This window comes from Neovison vison, chromosome 2 (genome assembly GCF_020171115.1).
Source record: "Neovison vison isolate M4711 chromosome 2, ASM_NN_V1, whole genome shotgun sequence".
In the NCBI taxonomy this organism is placed as follows: Eukaryota; Metazoa; Chordata; class Mammalia; order Carnivora; family Mustelidae; genus Neogale; species Neogale vison.
In genome coordinates this window covers 96,958,714-96,979,812 of record NC_058092.1, presented here as the reverse complement: position 1 = coordinate 96,979,812, position 21,099 = coordinate 96,958,714, and the positions used below count along the sequence as shown (strand labels likewise).

Genomic DNA, 21,099 nt, shown 5'->3' with positions numbered 1-21,099 from the left:
TGCCCCCACCCCCCCGCCAATGTTTAACTTTTTGAGAGACTTCCAAACTGTTTTCCAAAATGGCTGTGCTGTTATTTGTGAGGGTTTCAACTTCTGTACACCCATGACAACACTTGTTATTGTTTGTCTTTTCATTATAGTTATTCTAGTAGTTGTGAACAGTGTCTTGTGATTTTGGTTTGCATTTCCTTAATGACTAATGATGCCAAACATCTATCTTTTAATGTGCTTTTGGCCATTTGTATAACTTCTTTTGATAAATGCTTATTCAAATTCTTTGAACACTTTTATATTTGTCTTTTTATCATAGAAGGTTTTTATTTTAAAGATTTATTTATTTATTTATTTGACAGACAAAGGTCTCAAGTAGGCAGAGAGGCAGGCAGAGACAGAGAGAGGGAAGCAGGCTCCCTGCTGAGCAGAGACCCCCCCCCACCCCATGCGGGGCTCGATCCCAGGACTCCGGGATCACGACTTGAGCCAAAGACAGAGGCTTTAACCCACTGAGCCATCCAGGCGCCCCTCAAAGAAGGTATTCTTTAACATTATCCTAAGCTATTTATTCTAAGCTATTTATACTCTTGATTAATATGGTCCAAAACCATTGTGAATCTCCATAGTTGAAAATACCATTATAATATAACTTCACCCCTCAAATGTAAACATGAGGATAGATCATGAACCTTGCTTAGATGTGAATGCTGAAGAGTCAGGATTATTCTTTACATAACTAATTTCAACTAAATTCAAACTAATTTGAATTAGTTAATATCCTGAAGACAATTTATTTGAGTTTGGCAAGAGAAGCTCTTGAGGGAATAAAGTAGAACATTTAAAAACAAAATAACAACTTGAGAATATAGTATCTGTAGCTTTTAAAAATTATTATTTATTTTACCGTGCCCCCCAAAAAGCTGTTTTGTGTTGCCAAGAAACCAGATCATGCCTGGAGGTTTCTTTAAAGTATAAGGGGGATTTTAAAAATAAATTGATACAGAAAGGGAAAAATCCATTCTGATTGATAAGGAATTGAAGCATGTAGGATGTTCTGAGTCCCATCCACTAACAGAAGATACCAGCTCTTTAAAACATCAAGCATACGTTTAATTGGCCAAACTACCTATATTATAGTAGCATATATGAAGGATAAAAGAGGGAAACACGCACTTGATTGAGACTTAGTGGCATGGCAGGAATCAAAGGAGAAATGGGAAGTGGTGTTGAAGTCTCTGACCCAAACTTAGGGCACAGAAAGGCACTTTGCCTTTCTGTTGTATTACACTGTGGCCTAGGTGGAAGAATGGATATATAAAATGCTTATCTCTTGAGTTACTGCTCTGTAGGATGATGTGGAAAGTAGTTTTCCTGTGGCAGATGCCCTCTCTAGTCTCCCTTCCTTTTCTTTTCAATATAAGATCACTTTCACTTTGCTCCTGAGGCTGCCATGAGTATTATGTTCTCTTTTAATTTTTTCATATGGCATTTCTGCTTACTTTCTGGGAACAGTCTTTAGTCTCCCCCCTTAATACACATCCATGTGGACTCTTTGCATTCATCCTGCCTGTCCAATCTCATAGAATGTGCACTGAGAAAACTAATTGCAGAGATAAATTGGTTCTTGATGTGCATGACTGATCAAGAGCAAAGTACCTTAATTTCAGATGCCTTCAGAGAGCTTTTTCTTTAACCTCTCCTTTTAAGAGGAAGATTATAAAGTATTATCATTACTTCAGGTCAGAATTATATTGCTTTTGGTCAAAAGCTGTTGTAAGATTTACAAAGTAATAGAAACAAGCAATCTAAAGATAAATTATGAAGATCAAAGCAATTCAAAATTAAAGTGAATTGGAGTGTAAGCGTAGGTATGGCTTTAGAGTAAAAAAGACCTCAGACCATACATTATTTGTCTTTTTTTAACTATAACTTCTAAAAGAGCTTCAATTTTTTTTTAATTTTTAGGGAAAAGACTTGAGTAGTCATTTGAGTATGTTGTCCATAGTTGGATACAGATTGTTCCAACAATTTCAGTTCCAAATATAACAGTAGAGTGATTTGGAGGTAATACAGAAGGAAGTTCCTACAGCATATACGAGGTACCAACCTTGGTTTATATCTTCAACTATATTTTATTTGCTGATAATTTCCAAACCTGAATGTTTTAACTGGCTTCCTCCCTTGTCTATAGACTTGTATTTTTATCTACTCATGGGAATTTTACCTGGGTATCTGTTAGGTACCTCAGTCACTTCAATGTGTCTCAAACTGAAATTTTTAATTAATTAATTAAGTAATTTTTACTTATTTGACAGAGGGAGACACAGCAAGAGAGGGAACACCAACAGGGAGAGTAGGAGAGGGAGAAGCAGGCTTCCCACTGGGCAGGGAGCATGAAGCAGGGCTTGATCCCTGGACCCTGAGATCATGACCTGAGCTGAAAGCAGATGCCCAACAACTGAGCCATCCAGGTGCCCCTCAGACTGAATATTTTTAAAATATTTTATTTATTTATTTGAGAGAGAGAGAGAGACAAGCAGGCAGAGGAGCAGAGGGAGAGAGACAAGCAGATCCCCTATTGAGCACAGAGCCCATTAGGGGGCTCAGTCTCATGACCCTGAGATCATGACCTGAATCAGGATCAAGAGTCAGATGCTTAACCAACTGAGCCACCCAGGTGCCTCTCAAACTGAATTTTTAAAATCTTATTTTTAAGTGTCTTCCCCAATTCACCTGTCCTTCCTTATTTCTGTATTTTGATTTATGGCTTTGTTAACATCTTCTCATCATTAATCTTTACTTCTGCCCTTCCCAGACTGCCAGCTCATAACCTTTGAATTGTCTTTCGGATCTAGCCATCTACTGCCTCCTCTCTGTCACTGACCCAGTATATGCCCTCACCACCTGCTCTTTAAAAAATTCTCATTATCATTGTAAAAGTAATGAATGCTTCTTAAAAAAGAAATCAAAATCTTCAGAAGTTTATAAAATAAAAAATTCAATTCTTTCTCTCCCAATTCTACTTCTCTCACGCAACCACTGTGTCCGTTTGGTTAGTATTATTGCCAGACACTTTCTATGCATTTCTAAACATATAGGTAAAGATGTGGAAATAATCTCAAATACTTTTCATCTTTTGCTTGGATGATTAAAACATCTTTCTCAGTAGTCTCCCTGCCTAATCCCATCTCCACACTGGCCATTAACAGAGTTGTCTACCTAAATAGCAAAGTTGCTCTGCTTAAAGAACTCTCCTTGTTCCCTATCACCTATCCGATCCGGACCAACCCCTTAGTATTGCATGTATAGAAACCCTTCACAGTCTGGGCCTGGCATCTGTCTCCAACCTTACTCCTTGCCACTTCTGCTTTGTTCCTTATCTCATTATTCCCTGGATTGGTCATGCCTCATCATGTCTCCCTACCTTTGCACATATGCCTACTCTCTTCTCTACATGGCAAGTTTCTACTCATTCTTCAGGATCCTGCTCATCTGTTGCCTGTTCTGCTGAGGTGTCTTTATGTCTTTACCATTTTTCCCAAAGCAGAGATAATGGCTTTCTTCTCCATTCCTCCAATGCCTCAATCATATCTTAGGTTTGGTTTGGTTTGGTTTTTGGTCTGTTTATATGTCTCTTCCTTAGTTCCCTGAAAAAGCAGAACTCTTGCTTTACATTTCATTTTGTGTCTGCAACTCTGCTTGCACAGAACAGGCATTTAGTAAATGTTTGGTAAACAGACATGTCTGTACTTTAGACTTATTTTGCTATAAAGACCTAAGTAAACAAAGTAAAATTTTAGATCCCATCACTTTTTGGAATTTTGAAGCCATTTTGCTTAATTTATGAGTTTTTCTTAATGTTATTATTTTTGGCCTTTTAAGAATGGTAGTACAATTTCTGCATGGCCTTATTTCTTATAAAATAACTCAGCCTTTAATGGAATACTATGTAACAACTAAAAATAATGAGCTAGATCTCCATAGAAATAAGAAGAGATGTACAAGATATATTGTGAAGTAAAAAGTGAGTTACATAAAAGTTTGATCCCATTTTTAAGGATCTTATGTGTAAAGAAATCAAGACAAATATAAGTTAGATTATCCTTTTTTCTTCATTTTTTATTCTCCAAACTTTTTATTAAAACATTTATTTATTTTATTTTAGAGAGAGAGCCAGAGCACGAGAGCATGAGCAGGGGTAGGGGCAGAGGGAGTGATAGACGCTAAAGCAGACTCCAAGCTGAGTGTCGAGCCCAAGGTGGGGCGGTTCAGTCTCGCAAACCTGAGATCATGACCAGAGCTGAAACCAAGAGTCAGATGCTCAACTGACTGACCCACGTAGGTGCTCTTATTCTCCAATCTTTTAATATAGTATTTCTACTGTATAATTCTGCACTGTTTAAATTTTTGTACATTAAGCATGTACTTTCAGAAGCAGAAAAAAAGGGGCGCCTGGGTGGCTCAGTGGGTTAAGCCGCTGCCTTCGGCTCAGGTCATGATCTCAGGGTCCTGGGATCGAGTCCCACATCGGGCTCTCTGCTCAGCGGGGAGCCTGCTTCCCCCCCCCTCTCTCTCTCTGCCTGCCTCTCTGCCTGCTTGTGATCTGTCTCTGTCAAATAAATAAATAAAATCTTTTAAAAAAAAAAAAAAAACCAAACCAACCACTCTTTAGTTTTCAACCTTTCGTATTCTTATTCACAAAAAAATAAAGTCTAGATAGCAGAAGTTTGTTTTGTTTTGTTTTTAGTTTGCCCAGAGAGTTAAAAAATATCCTTAAGTAAAAACTGAAATATAAACATGAGTCTGAAGATGTTTTAGCTATATATATCAGGTCAGGTCAGTTAGGAAGTGTTTAAGTGTCTACTGTGTGAGTGTAGCGTGCCAGGTGCTGTAGTAGAATTTGAAGGATGTGGTTTCTCTTGTGTAGTAACTTACAGCTTATGCTGAGTAGAAGAAATTCCTGAGTAGCAGTTTGTGAAGGAGATAAAATAAGTTATGGTCATATAATTACCTATTTTAAAGATATTTTCTCTAAATTGAAAAATTTCCCTTATATATATATATATTTTTTTTTTTTTAAAGATTTTATTTATTTGACAGAGAGATCACAAGTAGGCAGAGAGACAGGCAGAGAGAGAGGAGGAAGCAGGCTCCCTGATGAGCAGAGAGCCCGATGCGGGGCTCGATCTCAGGACCCTGGGATCATGACCCAAGCCGAAGGCAGAGGCTTTAACCAACTGAGCCACCCAGGTGCCCCCAAAATTTCCCTTATATTTTGAGGATGAAGCTTTACTTCAGTGTTTTATTAGGAACTGAAACATAAGAATTATTTTGTTGTAAAGTCAGATTGGAAAGGACATTTGCTTGTAGGTAAGACGTGATGAAAAAATAAGATAGCATAAGAAAGATTTTTTCTAGTGATTAAATAGCAAACATTTTAAAATATAAACCCGTGAAGTCAGTTCCTAATAAAGATGCCATGTGTTTGACTATCTGAATTGTCACTCAGATCATTAAACAGTGAAAATACAGATTTATAGTTGCTGTACAAAAAGGATTTTCTTGACATACTTAGTTGATATTTTCTCTAAGTTTGACTGAATAATTGTTAACTGAATATCTTTGGCTTACCATTTGCTACCAAGGTAGGTTTGGTTTAAAGTTTCAAGATTCTAAAACTCATTGAAAATCGTTTGGGATATTTTGTCTCCTCTACCTGTAGAATGAAGCAGAATTTTAATAGAAAGTACTTGGTTTATGTATTTAAACAGTTTTCTTCTGAAAATGAGATACTCTTTTTATGATGGAGATTCCATTGTGATTGCCGCTTTTTTCTTTTTCTTTCTTTTTTTTTTTTTTCTTCCTACTGAAGAAGCTCTTAGTGCACTTGCTAAGAACATAAGGAGTCATGTCAGAGGTCAGCTATTTGAGTCCATTTTCCCACAGTTGCCTGGTGCGAGTGATCTTTTACTGTGTTTTAAAAAAATGGGCAAGGATTAGAGAGGATTAGAAAGAATATTACCCTCCCGAACATAGGCCCAAGGCACTAAGGGGAGAGAACCCAACCAGGCAGCAAATGGGCTTTGCTTGACGAGGACACAACCTCTGCTGCATTCCTTTAAGAAACTGAATGGGAAATGTTAAGTCCCCAAACTGGATTAGTAAATAATCTCATAGCTTGTGACATCTGCTAAAATAAATTGATGAGTAGACTGCATTCTTACTTTTTGAGGAGAGAGCCAGAGACATCAAGATTAACTATTCTTTTTTTTTTTCCCCAGCTTTATTGAGGTATAGGAGTAAGAGTAATTAAAGATGAGCGTTAAACTCAGTGAGTGCTGGAAAGGCACATTGCATAAAAAAGAAAAAATTATTTTAGCTGTATTAATACAATGCGTACATATATATTGACTAATAAACTAAAGTTCAATTTTGAAACCACTACACCTTTTTGTTTCTTCCTGCTTATAGCAATTTTACAAAGTGTCCGAAATTTCAGCTCAAATTTATGTCGTTTATCTCCTTAGTTTGTGTAACCTGAGGAACTTAGAATTTAAAGTTTGAGAATAGATAATTTATAACATTTCTTAGGAGTGTTTCTCTTTCTATCTTCTATAATGGAAGTTAATGTGGTTTGAACCTTATGACACATAATTTGGTATCAAATTATGTAGAACCCAAAAGGTTGTTTCAGACCAGTCTAGTAGGGGAAAGGTACTCTGGTCTTAGTCTTTGGAGGAAGTATTTAGCTAACTAAACATTTTTTGAAAAGTTTTAAGTTGGCCACTTTAATAGTAAAGATGATGTACAAGTGGTTAATTTTGCATCTTTCTTCATGTAATTAGTACATTTAATTAGACTGCTTTTGTTGTGGATTATAATATTAAGACAAGTATTTTCTTTAAGAATTTAAGGTATGATTTAATTTCATATGTGAATAAGAACTGATGGGCTATAGCTTCTTTAACAGGCACACTCACTAATTCCTTAAATGTATCTTGCTTTAAGCTTTCTTAACTTGTTTAAGTTGGCCTGTACTCCAGCCTGCTGTGTCTCCCCAACCTGCCGCCCGATCTGTTCACCTATGTTTTACACATCATTTTATATCAATTCGAATCCCAAATTCCATCAAGTGGTTTATTCTTAACTCCTAAATCATAATTAATACCTCTTAAATGTATAGTTACCATATGACCCAGCACTTCCATTCCTAGGTATATATCCAAGAGAAATGAAAACATATGTTCACATAAAAACGTGTGCATTAATGTTTATTGCAGCATTATCCATAATAGCCAAAAGATGAAAACAGCCAAATGTTCATCAAATAATGAATGGATAAATAAATGTGGTATATTCATATAATGGGATACTATTCAGCCACAAAAAGGAATGAGGTACTGGTATATGATATAACAGGGATGTACCTTGAAAACCTTATGCAGAGCGGAGGAAACTGGTTAAAATAGACTATATATTATGTGATTCTCTTTGTATGAAATAGCCAGAACAAGCAAATTTATAGAGATGCAAAGTGGATTAGTGGTTGCTTAGGAGGAATGGGGATTAGAGGGTAATAAAGAAGGAGGGTGGGATTCTTTTTGTGGTGATGAAAATGTTCTAAAATTGACTGTGATAATGGTTGTACATATCTGTGAATATATTTAAAAACCATTGAGTTGTACACTTTTTTTGAGTTGTACACTTAATTGGGTGAATTGTAAAATATGAATTATATCTCAATAAAGCTATTATTAAAAAGCTAAAAAAAAGTATCTTCTATCCAAATTCTTAAATACACTGTTTATACCTCTAATAAAGCACTCAGCAGAGTCTTGTTATAATTATTAACTTAAGAAATCTGTCTTTCTCATTATATTAGGACACTCCAGAGAATCTAGTGTTTCCTAACAAATATAGTGCTTTGCTCTCAGTAGATATTAGTTTAATTGAACATATTCACAATTAAGTTCCTCCATTTATAAAATGAGAACGAGAGAAAAAAGAATTGAATGTCACCACAAAATATTGTTCCAAAATTGTATTTTATGATTTTTATACTGAATTCTCTTTTGGAAAAATGCATATTTATTCTCACATTATTTCCTCAGCATGAGTTTCCATTACATATTTACCAAGATCATAAATAAGCCATTTATCCCTTATTTTTGACCTAAGGAATATTCCAATCTTTGGAATTGGCATATAGAAGCATTTTATATACATGTTATCAGTGTGACCCTCTTGTCATCTCAACAAGCTTAATGTTTGTTTTTTAAAGCAAATTGACATTATGAAATTTGAATCTACATTTTTGTGGGTGTTTGAACTTAACATTGTTTAATTTTTCATTTTTCTGTGGTATGTCTTTGTATGTGTTATCTTTCTAGTACTTACTAGAGATGAAAAGTCTAATTTTACCTCCAGAACACATTCTGAAACGGGGTGATAGTGAAGCAATCGCCTATGCTTTCTTCCATCTTCAGCACTGGAAGAGAATAGAAGGTGCTCTTAATCTCCTACAGTGTACGTGGGAAGGCAGTAAGTATTCTTTTCCAAATGTACTACTAATCTCTCAGACTATTCATTGCATTCCCAAGCAGCCTTTTTAAATGAGATTGTCTGAGTTTCCCTACGTATTGTTTTTCAGATTGCTTTCAAAGTGAACCCAGAGGTATTTGGTTTATTGGTAGGAGAAATACTTAATATACTTATATTGATGCCACATTTAGGAAGAGCAAAATGAGAAACTGTTATAGTATCTGCCATATGTTCATTTAAATTACATATTTGTAAGGGAAAAAAATGAAAACTTACATTCCTTGATTTATAGGCTTTTTAATATGATTGAGTTATTGTAATATTTTTTAAATTGGACTTTTGTTTTATTTTCTGATTTTACATCTTGAAACTATTTTCTTCACAACTAGTGTCAACTCTTGTTCTTTTTTAAAAATTTATTTTTTTATTGTGGTAAAATACACATAACATAAAAGTTACTATTTTAACCATTTTATTTATTTTTTAAAATTATTTTTTAAATATTTTATTTTTAAGTAATCTCCACACCCAACGTGGGGCTCAAACTCAAAACCCTGAGATCAAATTGCATACTCTGCCAACTGGGTCAGCCAGGCACCCCCATTTTAACAGTTTGAAAATGTACAGTTCAGTGGCATTGTGTATATTCACATTGTTGTGCAACCATCACCATCATCTATCCCTAGATCTTTTTCATCATCCCAGTCTGAAAATTCTGTACCTATTAGACAATAACTCCCCATTATTTCCCTCCTCTCCAGCCCCTGGTAACCATTCCGCTTTCTGTTTCTGACTTTGACTAGTCTGGGTATATTCTATAGTGGAATCCTATAATGAGTGTTTGTCATACTAAATCAGGCTTACTTCACTAGCATAATGTTGCAGCACGTGTCAGAAAATCATTCCTGTTTAGGGCTGAATAATATTCCACTGTATGTATATACATACTTTGTTTATCCATCCATATGTCAGTGGACATTTGGGTTATTACCACCTTTTGGTTATTATGAATAATGCTGATATGAATATGGGTATTACAAGTATTTGTTCGAGTTCCTGCTTTCAGTTCTTTGGGGTATATACCTAGAAGTGGAACCAGTAGCTTATATAATTCTGTGTTTAATTTTCTGAGGAACTGTCTTATTATTTTCTGTGGCAGCTGTACCATTTTATATTACACCAGCAATGCACAAAGGTTTCTCTTTCTCTGTTTCCTTGGCAACATTTCTTTTTTTTTTTTTTAATAATAGCTGTACTAATGGGTGTGAAGTGGTATTTCATTGTGGGCTTGATTTGCATTTTCCTAATAATTAGTGTTGTTGAAAATTTTTTTATGTCCTAACTGGCCATTTGTTTATCTTCTTTGGAGAACTAGATTGTTTTTCAACTAACTACCAGATCCCTTATTTGTAACTTCCTAAAATCACTTAGAAAATGAAAAAGCTTAATCAAAATATTTTGTCAGTTGAATTCTTATAATGATTGTCTTGAAAAGTACACTCCTGCTATCAATAAAATTCAAAAATAAATTCAATACTCAGTAACTAGAATTGGTTAACCCCCTCAGTTCCCTAACTTTGTACTGAGGTATTGGGGCATTGTAGCAAATGGGGCATTGTAGCAAATTCACAAGCGTGTCATGGGATATTTAAAAATTTCAGTGGAAACACAGCAGTACTCAACATCTGTCAAGCATCATTCAAACTGTTAGCTCTGCATAGTTTAAGGTTTCACCATTAGGTGGCTCTCCATTCTCTATTTCTTTTGATGTCATAGCTTTGCAAAGCTGGGTTTTTCTTAATTGCTATGGTTAAAAGAAGTACCAAACAAAAAAATTAATGTGGAACAGGAAATGAAGATGGCAGTGCTTAATCTGATTCAAAGGTTTTAAAAGTTATGTGGTGCCCAAGAGGTCCATACATGCCAGTAGTAAGAAAATGTAATTATTTAAAAATGAAATCATTAGAGACACCTGGCTGGTTCAGTTGGTAGAGCATACCGCTCTTGATCTTGGGGTTGTAGGTTCAAGTCCCATACTGAGTGTAGAGATTACTTTAAAAAAATAAAATCCTTTAAAAAATGAAATAATTGTTTTCCCCTTCATTTTATATATATATATATATATATATATATATATATATATATATATATATACTTTTCCCTTTAATTTATATGTATATGTGTATATATACACACACATATATATTTTTTTTCCTTTAATATATATATGTATATTGGACCCACTATGTAAAGGGAACTGCTAGGTATTTCTTTCAGCCTAGGAACATCATAAACAGAGACCTGAAGGGTACTGTGTATCCTTGAAGCAAGAGAATTTGGGAACTTCTGCATTAACTGCTTGCTAAGGGTCAGGCACTGTGCTTGCCACTGACAATATGCAGATTAATGAAACTGGGACTGCTAAAACTGAGGAGTGGAATGTCTTTGGGTAATTAGACTTCCTTTTGCTTTTTCTCTACTAGTCTATAAGCTCCTCAAAGCTAGGTCCTCTATCTCATTGATCCTGTATGTGTCTTCAGTGCCTGATGTTCTGCCTTGCACATAGGAGGTTTTCAGTAAATATGGAACTTACATTATATTTGATAAATAATCTTCTTTATGAATGATTTCCTAGTGTTACCACTGATTTGTTCTGTTACTTTGGACAACTTCCTACTTTTTATTGTGGCAGAACAAAATTCACGTTTTGACAGAAGTTTATAGAGCTAAGCACTAAAGGAAAAACAGAAACCTTATCACAATTTTTATGAATACTCAGCTAGTTGAGTAGGTAACAAAGATTCCTTCTTTAAGAAGTCTGAAAGAACTGATGATAATCTAGATCAGGGTTGGGTAAACTCATTTTGTAAAGAGCCAGATGGTAAGTATTTAGTCTCTGTGGCTATAGCTGCGGTTATAACTACCCAACTCTTGTAGCATGAAAGCAGCATTACATAATATATAAATGAACAAGCAGGATTGTTGTTGGGGTTTTTTTTAGACTTATTTATTTATTTATCTGACAGAGAGAGAGACATCACAAGTAGGCAGAGAGAGAGGGGGAAGCAGGCTCCCCGCTGAGCAGAGAGCCCAATGCAGGGCTCGATCCCAGGACTCCAAGATCATGACCTGAGCTGAAGGCAGAGGCTTAACCCTCTGAGCCACCCAGGCACCCCTGAACAAGCAGTTTTAACATCTGTATTCTAATAAAATTGTATTTATAAATATATATATTAGTCCAGGTCTGGCCAATGGGTGATGCTTTGGTGACCTCTGATCTAAGTTAAATTCTGCTTGTAGAAAATTTTAGTGATATCTAACACATGAAGTTAGGAGCCGTTGAGAACTCTTATAGGTTGCTAACAGTTAAAGTCACAACAGTTATACATGTGGCAATTTTATGAAGATACCTGGAAGAAAAGGAATTCATACCCACAGAGTTAAGTCTGCTTTGTTTATAGCCAGGAGACAGAGGCAAGAAGGATCCAGCCAGCCTTATCACCCATTACTCCCTTTAGTTTTATTCCAGCCAGACCATTCTATTCTCTAAATAAATCTTATTCTTCCTCTTAGTCCTTCTTTTGCTTACTTTGTTTCTTTCATCTAAAAGTATCTCTAAAAAAATTAATAAATTCTATGTGAAAGTTATATAAAGATATGTCTCCAAAATAGCTTCGATCTGTAGTATGAGATGAAAGTGAATCTGAATGGAATGTCAACCTGTGTATTTTTTTTCTCTCAGCTTTTAGAATGATTCCATATCCATTAGAGAAAGGTCATCTATTTTATCCTTATCCCAGCTGCACAGAGACTGCTGATAGAGAGCTATTACCTAGTAAGTAAATATTCTAATTTTCCTAAACTTAAAAGTACTTGTGAGATTGTTTTTCATAGTATTTTTCTCATAGTAAAACTGCGTTTGGTTGAAGTTCAGGATACTGTTTAAAATACTACTTTAGCCACCTCTTGGATATAATTGCATAAGTTCATTCCCATGTATTCTTGGAGTAAAATGCTATGTGAGATGCAATGAAGAACACAAAAATTGAAGATATTAAAAAGAGCAGTCATCTTACAAACATTTGAAGAAGTAATAATACCATTCCTTCACAAACTCTTTTCAGAAAAGAAAGGAAGAAAGAACACTTCCCAGCTTATTTGTGAGACCAGTATTACCCTGATACCGAAACCAAAGACATTACAAGAAAACTATAGAACGATACCCCTCATGAATATAGACACAAACATGGTCAACAAAATATTAGCAAACTGAATCCAGCCACATATAAAAAAGATTATACTCCAGAGCAAGTGGGATTTACCTCACAAATGCAAGTGGTTTAACATTTCAAAAGGCAATGCATCATGTTAAGAGAATAAATGACAACAGATGCAGGAAAAGCGACTGACAAAAATTCAACAACCATTCATGGTAAAAATTTTGAACAAACTAGGAATAAAAGAGAATTTCCTTAACCTGACAATTAGCATCTACGAAAACCCCACAGCTGACAGCATCCTTAATGGTGATTTCATTATTTAAACACTGAATGCTTTTTCCCTAAGATTAGGAATAAGGCAGGGATGTCTGCTCTCCCCACTCCTCTTCAGCATTGTACTGGAGATCCTAATCAGTGCAATCAAGGCAGAAAAAAATAAATAAATAAAAGGAATTCATGTTGGAAAGGAAGAAGACCTGTCTTTACTCACAGATGACATCATGTTCTCTGTAGGAAATCCTAAGAAATTCATAAAAATACTTTAGATCTAATAAACAAGTTCAGCAAGTTTGCAAGATATAATATCTGCATATAAAACTTAGTTGCATATTTATATACTGGCAGTGAATAATCAGTCCAAAAATGAACTTTAGAAAACATTTCTAATCACAGTAGCATCAAAAAGAACAAACAATTTAGGAATGACTTAACAAAAGAAGTATGTGTCTTGTATGCTAAAAACAATGTAATTTGCTGGGAGAGATTAAAGAAAATCTAAGTAAATGGAGAGACATTCCATGTTTATTAATTGGAAAACCCAATATTATTTATATGGCAATTCTCTCCAAATTGATCTACAGATTTAATATAATCCCTACTAAAATCCCAGGAGGGATTTTGCGAAAACTGACAAGCTGACCTCAAAATTTATATGGAAAGGTACAACACTCAGAATAGCCAAAACAATCTTTACAAAGAATGAAATTGAAGGGACTACACTTTCCAGTTCTAAAAAGAGCAGTCACAGACTTAGGGGCAGAACCAGATGTGTATAGTGTTATGATCGCTGAGAGTCTCATTGAGTCCTTGCTTTCAGGAAGCCAGACCTCAAAAGAATGATCTATACTTATTTATCTCAGTTGCCTTATCCACTCACTCTTCTTTGTGAACTGGTAAATTTATGTGTAACTTTTCTTTTTATGATTTAACCAATAAGTAAGCATGCTGAAGCTTATAAACACTAGCACCATATTTCCTTAGGTGATATAAACCCACGCCACAGTTTTTACAGTTCTGGGGCCATTAGAACTCAAGTCAAAGAAGGAAAGTTGCAGTTTTACAGCCAACAAACATAGTGGTCTGAAAAGTCCAAACAAACAGATGAAAATATAGGAGAGATTATGGAAGTCGAGTATGCTGATATTTTTCTCCCAGGGTCTTTTATTTTCTTCCATCCTCTGAGATAAGTTATCTGTTTTTCTTTGAACTCTCAAAGTACTTCGTGTACTTCTTAACCTCCCCCTTCTAGATTGTAAACTTGGAGGCCAGGATTCTCTTTATCATCCCTCTATGCATCTCTATAATGTTCACAGTGAAAATTGATATTCAGTAAATATTTTAATTAGTCAAATTTATTAATTTCTTTCTTTCTTTCTTTTTTTGTTTCAGAGGTAGAGTGTAGTGATTCATCAGTTGCATATAATACTACTGCTCATTACATCAAGTGCCCTCCTTAATGTCATAAATGGGCCAAATATATTGCTAGTACCCAGCAAAAATATTAAATTTTAGTACCTTTTCCTCCTTATCCTACTCCAAACTCCTGAACTGCTCATGAGTTAATAGAAAAACTGATAAACCATGTGTTAAGTGCTGCGTATATGAAATAGATTATAAGGAAGTTGGAATGGGGAGTGCCTATCTCTCTAAGGCCAGGGATGATTCCCAAATCTGACTTGATTGACTTGAAGAATGGGAAATCCATTATACAGCAGGAGGAGTGAGTTTGGGAACAGGAGTGGGGGGAAGTAAATAAATTCAGGCTTTGAGTATGTTGTATATATACCAGATATGTGTGTGTGTGTGCACATGTGTATGAACGCATTCTTAAATATTTTATTATATAATCTATTTAGTACTTATATATACACACATTTTTTTATTTTTTATATCTCTAAATAATATGTGGGCCTAAGATATATTTATAAGATATATATGTATATAAATACATGTACATTATATAAATAGTAAATGTTGTAGGTATTCTTAGGGTAATAGCTGTTTTAAACTTCAAAGAAATTTGATAGGAGAAGACTGGATTATCTCAAAGAATCCAAAGGCAGCAATTCTAGTCAGACCTCAGAAGGCACTAGAACCAGAAACTAGAAGACTATCAGGATTTCCAGGAGTCAGTTATCTGTATATCTCTATCTCTGGCTGCCTTTTTCTGTCTGTCCTGTTCATACTTCTCTTTTTCTCCTTTCCCAACTCCATCTCCTCTCTGTATGAGCTCTCGTTTCTGCTACTCTCAGTGTGTCTGCTTCATTTTTCTATCTTTGTCATTCGGCTTTCCCTTCTTGGACACTCATGTACCAAACTTGATGCCCTTACATGGCTCTACTTTACACATCATCAGGTCAAGCAAACAATATACCATGAATAAGATCTCAGTCCGGCTTCTAAAACTTCTGGAGGAGAGAGAGAGCATGGATTTATCCAGGTGTTTATTCCTGGTGCAGTTAGCTGTGGCCTAGGGACAGAGTCAGGTTGTGTAAACAGGACTCCTGGGGGCTCCACTCTCTCTTTCTCTCTGCATTGCTTCACATCACCAAACCAACTTGGGAATCCTCATCTTCTGGGCATGGATGAAATCACTAAAGGAGACTGTGTAGGTGAGAAGTAAACTCAGAGTGGAACCATGAGGGCACAAAAATGTTGAAGGAATGGGTGGCTGATAAGGTGTTAGGAAGATTCAGTGAAGGAGTGGTCAGAGAGACAGGACAAGAGCCAGAACTAGATAGGCTAGGAACTAAAAGGAGGGGAAAACTTCCAAGTGTGGAGGAGTATCTGATATCAAGGAAGGTGATTACTACGAAGAATCCATTGACTCTGGCAATTAGAAGGTCATTAGTGAAAGAAATTTTGTTTTCTTTCCTACAGTGGTGCTGGTAGTAGTTGTTCTTGTTGTTTTTCCATTCATAGAAACAAGGATATTTAAGCAAAGAAATCAGTCTTTGGAATTATGGAACATCAATATGCACGAGTGTATTATATTAGGTTAATACGTTTAGCCTAATATAATGCCTCCCCCAAATCATTACGAAAGTTTTCTGATATAAGGCCAATTTTACATAGTAATATGAATAAAATCAGGGTAATTATTTTGTACTGCCAGAGTCACAGGCTACAAGAATGGAGAGTTTGAAAAAAAAAAAAAAGAAGAATGGAGAGTTTGCTTTTTTTTAGCAGGCCTTTATTATTTCTAGGGTACTTACACATTTGCAAATCCAGGAGGTAGAAGAGGAGGGATATGCTGGCAGTTTTGTTTGATTATATTATTTGTTCTGAGAGCATTTGTCTGTCTCAGACTATGGTAGAATGCACACATTTTTAATAATGTGGAGTTCTAATACCCAGGAGTACTTAATGTTTTTTTGTTTTCAATTCTCCTTCAACCTTGATATGACTTACAGCATTCTGGAATTTGCTTATGAACCTCGTAAGTTCAGACTTGAACTATTCCCTTAGTTCACATAGCTATTTAGTTGTCTTTTATGCCTCCTGATAAATTTTTCTCTACAAGCCAGTGATGAAATTTGAACTTTACGTCCAAGGGAGTGTTTCTGTACTAGTCATCCATTATACTGATGTATTGGCCAAACATTGACAGACAAACGAATCTACAGAAAGCAGTCCAAGGGGCACCTGGGTGGCTCAGTGGGTTAAGCCTCTGCCTTCGGCTTGGGTTGTGATCTCAGTGTCCTGGGATCGAGCCCGGCTCTCTGCTCTGCAGGGAGCCTGCTTCCCCGCCTCTCTGCCTATCTCTCTGCCTACTTGTGATCTCTCTCTGTATCAGATAAATAAATGGAATCTTAAAAAAAAAAAAGAAAGAAAGAAAGAAAGAAAGAAAGCAATCCAAAAAGAAAAAATTAGGTGTCGCCTATAATATAAAATGCTTGTATTTTAGGAAGTTATCTTACTAAAGCTATATTGTTTTCTACCTTGTAAAGTGGAAATAATACTGTCTATCTTTTAAGGCTGTTGAAAAAATAAAACTAATATAAATTAAAGCGCTTTGTAAATCATAAAATGCTATACAGTTTAATTAATTATCAATGTTGCTGTCTCTCACGTGATAGGAATTTTAGTAAGCATTGGTATACATAAGTGTTCCCTGTCTTTGCAAGTACCATAGCTTATTTCCCTGGTTTGCTGGAAGAAGTTGACCTCTTATGTTTGAGGGACAGGGTAGAAGGGACTGCTGGTTTTCTGGGTCCTGAAAATACAATGTTGTCCATGGCTTCTAATGTTTATAACTTTAAAAAAAAAATTCAGATTTGGTGTGCTTTTACTTTAAATGTGACTCAAGCCTGTGGAAATTTTCTGGATTTTTAATGAGTTCAGTTTTGGGCTTATACTTTTAAGCATAGTATAAGACATAAAAAATATGGCTACCAAAGGAAACTTAGGTGTAATCTTCCCAGTGAATCATTATGTTGAAAAAAAAGTGAAATTTATAGCTGACCTTGATTCAGCACTGAATTAGTCATCCCTTACTTATGCAGGATATTACATCAGGAATTCCTGGGTTTGTGTCCAGCCCTAAGCAGTCAACTTCCTGGACTAATGAAGTCCCAGAATAGTTCTCAGTTTAACAGATATTTATTGAGCACCTACTGTGTGCCAAGCATGGTAATAGGCTCATCTCAGCATTGGTATTCAGGTATTTTCAATCAAATTTCAAGTAAGATATAAGTACTTGAATACTATTAATAATGAAATATCCAGTCCTTAGAAAAATAATACCTGAGTTAATGTGGGAATGTGATAAGGTAAGACAAGGGACATCATTTATGCTCAGAATCCTAGGGCTTTGTTGTTCTGGTTTAATTTTTACGGTGCTCTATGAAATGCCACACATAGAACATTTATTAATAACTGGGTAAAATTATGGCTCTGGGAAATCTGCAACCACACTTCTGTCTCTCAAACTCCCGAAGAGAAAGAATTATGACAACTCACATTTAGGGACTTAGACTGTTCATCATAACAACTCCATAGCAACTATGAGAGGGTTTAGCAGCTTATTCATGATCACACAGTTAATATGTGACAAAGCTCTTTTTCAAACTACCTCAGCATGACTTTACAATTAGAGTTCTTTCCCACGATGCCATCCTATTCCCATTGCTGGCACAGTCATCTGGCTCTGTAGATACATCGTTGCTGCTGGAATAAATAATGGATAATTTTCTTCTACCTTACTTAGCCAGAGATGCCTTGTTCTTTTTTTAAAACAATTATTTTCCTTTTCAAATGTTGTTTGAAAATACCAAAACTGGCCTACACTATATTTATTCTCCAATAAAATCCATTTCTGCCTTTTCTCCCTTGCAGCCTTTCATCATGTTTCTGTTTACCCAAAGAAGGAGCTTCCTTTTTTCATCCATTTCACAGCAGGACTGTGTTCTTCTACAGCAATGATAGCTCTTCTTACACACCAGTTTCCTGAAATCATGAGTGTTTTTGCTAAAGCTGTAAGTATGATCTCAAGGACTTGTGTAGAGTATTTGTAAAACACATAAGAAACCATCTCTGATCTGTTTGTGCTAAACCAGCTGATCAGGGGAAGATGTTTGTTACCGTAAATTACAGGAATTGATTTGTCAAGTAGCTCCATAAATATGTCAAACAATAGTTTTTGGTGACTTGAGCTATATTTTTGTTGCGTAAAAGTTTAAAGAATACAATGGTACAACATGATAAAATTGGTCTTTGTAAATCACTTTTGGTGGTAAATATAGCACTGTTCCTAGCTAAGGAATAACCCAATTCTTTTCAATGCTTTTTTTGGCATTTAAAAAAAAATCCCTATTTGGGAAACAATTTCCTATTTCAATTTTTCCGTTTAAATGAAATTATTAATGATAAAGTCTGCTGATGGAGAATAAGTAGGTAAGATGGACAGATGGAGCATTCGCCTGGGTACAGAATATGCTTCTTTACTCAAAGCTTCTCACTGTTGTATCTGTGTATTTTTAATTGGCCTTCCCCAACCTTGGATGTAGAACCATGGATAGACCTTTATTCTCATTTTTTCCTTTAATTTGAACTACTTCCCCGTTTCCTGAGCCGAGTCCAGATGGTACGTGAAGACTGATATTAGAGAGACTATCCCACGACTATTTACTCTTCTATACAAACTTAGTAATTAATGTCACTGGCTCAAAGTAAAATTACCAAAGAGAAGTCCCTTTAAGCTGATAAGCCTTTAAAAACAGGTCTTTTTAAAAAAATTAACATATAATTTATTATTTGTTTCAGGGGTACAGGTCTGTGAATCATTAGTCTTACATAGTTCACAGCACTCACCATAGTACATACCTTCCCCAAGGACTATCATGCAGCCACCCCATCCCTCCCATGCCCCTATCCTCCAGGAACCCTCAGTTTGTTTCCTGAGATTAAGAGTCTCTAATGGTTTGTCTCCTTCTCTGGTTTCATCTTGTTTCATTTCTCCCTCCCTTCCCCTATGATCCTCTGTCTTGTTTCTCAAATTCCTCATATCAGTGGGATCATATGATAATTGTCTTTCTCTGATTGACTTATTTTGCTTAGCATAATACTCTCTAGTTCTATCCATGTTGTTGCAAATGGCAAGATTTCATTTTTGATGACTGCATAATATTCCATTGTATGTATATACCACATCCTCTTTATCCATTCATCTGTTAATGGACATCTGGGCTCTTTCCATAGTTTGGCTCTTGTGGATACTGATGCTATAAACACTGGGGTGCATATGCCCCTTCAGATCACTATGTTTGTATCTTTAGGGTAAATACCCAGTAGTGCAATTGCAGAGGTAGGGTAGCTCTATTTTCAACTTTTTAAGGAACTTCCATACTGTTTTCCAGAGTGGCTGTACCAGCTTGCATTCCCACCAACAGTGTAGGAGGGTTCCCCTTTCTCACATCCTCACCAACACATGTCGTTTCCTGATGGTTAATTTTAGCCATTCTGAGTGGTGTGAAGTAGTATCTCACTGTGGTTTTGATTTGTATTTCCCTGTTGCCAAGTGATGTTGAACACTTTCATATGTCTTTTGGCCATTTGGATAAAAATGGGTCTTTCTTATACATCTTCACATTTTCAAACACAGAAGGAAAATGCTAATTCATTTTAGTCCCAAATCAAAAAGCACTGAGAACTATAGAAACACTAGCCCTTACTCAGCAATGTAATGTCTATATTTTTCTCTATATGCATCTGTTCTAACTCCCTGTTTCCTCACAATCTTTTTTGCTACCTTAAGAACAGTTTATTTGGTACCTTAAAGATTAGTTGGTTTTCTTCTGGCACTAGGAGTAAAAGCACTGGTTTCCCCTTTTCCCTGAAGGTCAGCTGTATAATGTGTTAAGTTGCCACTGGCAGTAGGCCTAGCAGTCTGAAACTGCACTTGATTCTGGGTCAGTCTTCAAGGAGAGTGACTTTCCACTATTGTTCAGGGAGTATAGATATTTGGGTTGGAAACTGACTGTTTCCTTTTGGTGTAAAAGTGAAGTGTAGTGATCGTACAGTAACTGTTGTTCACAGTGGTGCTGGCTGGGGAGTGAGTGCATCTCAAACTGAGATGACCTTACTGTGTACTCTGGCATGGAAAAAAATTGACTGGAAAGGGAATCCCATCCATTTAAGAACTGGAAAAATATATGCAGCTGTGTATTTGAGATCACAGGCAAGCGGTGGGAGGGATGGTCCTTGGAGTTCTCTCAGGGCATTGGAAAGGAGGGAAAATAGAGTAAGGGAGAGATTTAGAATCTAGAATCGATATGTAGCATATGTTAGTCATGTACTTCCATGAGATACTGGTTAAAATTAGTGCAGAGTGGTTTCACTATCCGCTGTAGCCATCAATGTTAGTATGTAGTACCTGTCTTTATCTGAGACATGGCTGTGATGCTCCAAAAGAGTCTTTAAGATTACATAGCACAAGCTCCTTAGCACTCCTCTAGCAGGGTCTGAGAATGAATAATTGTACATTTTAAACTAAAATCTTCTGTTTTAGACCAAAAGTTATTAATTTACTGTAGTTCTAGGTAATGAGCAATAAACAGGCATTTAT

At 35.8% G+C, this 21,099-nt stretch overlaps 1 protein-coding gene across 3 annotated transcripts in view; it reads left to right on the top strand.

Moving 5' to 3' along the window:
• The window catches only part of ST7L (suppression of tumorigenicity 7 like), a 111,655-nt gene that overhangs the window by 39,971 nt on the left and 50,585 nt on the right, over nucleotides 1–21,099 (top strand). For 2 of the 3 annotated variants that reach the window (XM_044238922.1, XM_044238921.1), the window contains 3 exons: nucleotides 8,385–8,535; nucleotides 12,278–12,370; nucleotides 18,372–18,737. In XM_044238922.1, coding sequence (XP_044094857.1) covers nucleotides 8,385–8,535; nucleotides 12,278–12,370; nucleotides 18,372–18,550 — 423 coding nt within the window. In that variant the 3' untranslated portion in view covers nucleotides 18,551–18,737. Of the gene's footprint in view, nucleotides 1–8,384; nucleotides 8,536–12,277; nucleotides 12,371–18,371; nucleotides 18,738–21,099 lie in introns of those variants that run through there. The other variant, XM_044238920.1, reaches the window with a different exon arrangement.